The sequence below is a fragment of the Apium graveolens genome, chromosome 11 (genome assembly GCF_009905375.1).
Source record: "Apium graveolens cultivar Ventura chromosome 11, ASM990537v1, whole genome shotgun sequence".
NCBI lineage: Eukaryota > Viridiplantae > Streptophyta > Magnoliopsida > Apiales > Apiaceae > Apium > Apium graveolens.
In genome coordinates this window covers 200,927,339-200,928,731 of record NC_133657.1, presented here as the reverse complement: position 1 = coordinate 200,928,731, position 1,393 = coordinate 200,927,339, and the positions used below count along the sequence as shown (strand labels likewise).

Sequence of the window (1,393 nt, the reverse complement as noted above, 5' to 3'; positions counted from 1 at the left end):
AAAATCCCTAAATGATATATATGTAAGAGGCGAGAATATTCGCCGAAAGATGGAAAGTATTGGAGGATATAAAGAATCAAGAAGGGACGACAAATCGAAGCGAGCCGACAGATATGAGGGCTCAAGATCAGGATCTGACCGGAGAGATAGCAGGAAAGAAGGAAAGAAACAGATCGTGGGGCCGAACAACGTCGAGATAGAGATTCGACCGTGTTCACTCATTTGAATGCGCCGATATCCAAGATTCTCCATGAGATAAAGGGCAAGCCAGGGTTTGTTCGCCCCGCCAAGATGAAGGTCCCAAACCACAAGAAAACCCCCGATAAGTACTGCGACTATCACAGGGACAAGGGGCATAACACTGATGAATGTTATCACCTCAAAAAGCTCATTGAGCGCATGATCAAAGTCGGCGAGCTTAATCAGTTCGTCCGATATCTGAGAGATAGGTTGGGGCCGAAGGAGAACCAAGAGGAGGAAGTAGAGGCCGATGAGCCAGAGCGAAGGGACAGGATAAGGGGCGAAGTAAAAACTATATCCGGGGGAAGCATCCTGGATAAGGATAGCAAGACAGCGAAGAAGAAGTATGCCCGACAAGTGTACAATCTGTATCAATTCGGACAGGCAAAGCCCCACATGCCCATGACCTTCAGAACTGAAGATTACGAGGATGTCATTCGCCCGCACGAGGACCCTCTAATCATCAATCCCATCATCGGGCAGAACAAGATATGGAAAGTGATGGTGGATACAGGCAGCTCGACCAATATACTGTTCCACAAAACCTACTGCAAGATGAACTTGGCGGGAGAGCAACTAGAGCCCTGTAACGAGGCCCCCCTTTACGCCATCAGAGGACATCCTATTCAGTTCGAAGGAACAATTACTCTTCCGGTCCTCCTGGGCAAGTTGCCGTATACCGTCGAGAAGCTGGTGAAGTTCTATGTGGTTCAGATTGAAAGCCCGTACAATGCAATATTTGGCAGGCCCTTCTTATCAACCTTTGAAGCAGAGGAGTCTATACCCCACCTTAAACTCAAGTTTCCAACTGAAAAAGAGGTAGGAGAAATGAGGGGCGATCTAGAAACCCCCCCGAATCACAATGCTCGAAGACCTTGAGAAGGATCAGGAATATGAAGGGCCAGATGGAACCGGGAAGAGGAAGCGGACAGAATCCGAACCCAGCGGAAGCCGGGAAATATTGAACATCGAGCTGGAAAAATTTGGGGCCGATCTCTCGAGCCCAATTGCCGAACCCGCATCAGAGACCGAAGAAGTGGAATTATACGCGGGCCATTCGGGAAAGATGGTTCGGATTGGAAAAAACATGGGGGCGGATCTGAAGGCAAAAGTAATAGCTGTTATCCGTCAATACCATGATGTGTTCGCCTGG

The 1,393-nt window shown here is 48.6% G+C and overlaps 1 protein-coding gene across 1 annotated transcript; it reads left to right on the top strand.

Annotated features, from left to right (window-relative positions):
• Positions 1-291: 291 nt before the first annotated feature.
• Positions 292-1,119, top strand: LOC141696504 (uncharacterized). The gene has a single exon (XM_074500637.1). The coding sequence runs from the start codon at positions 292-294 to the stop codon at positions 1,117-1,119; it is 828 nt and encodes a 275-aa protein (XP_074356738.1).
• Positions 1,120-1,393: the final 274 nt, after the last annotated feature.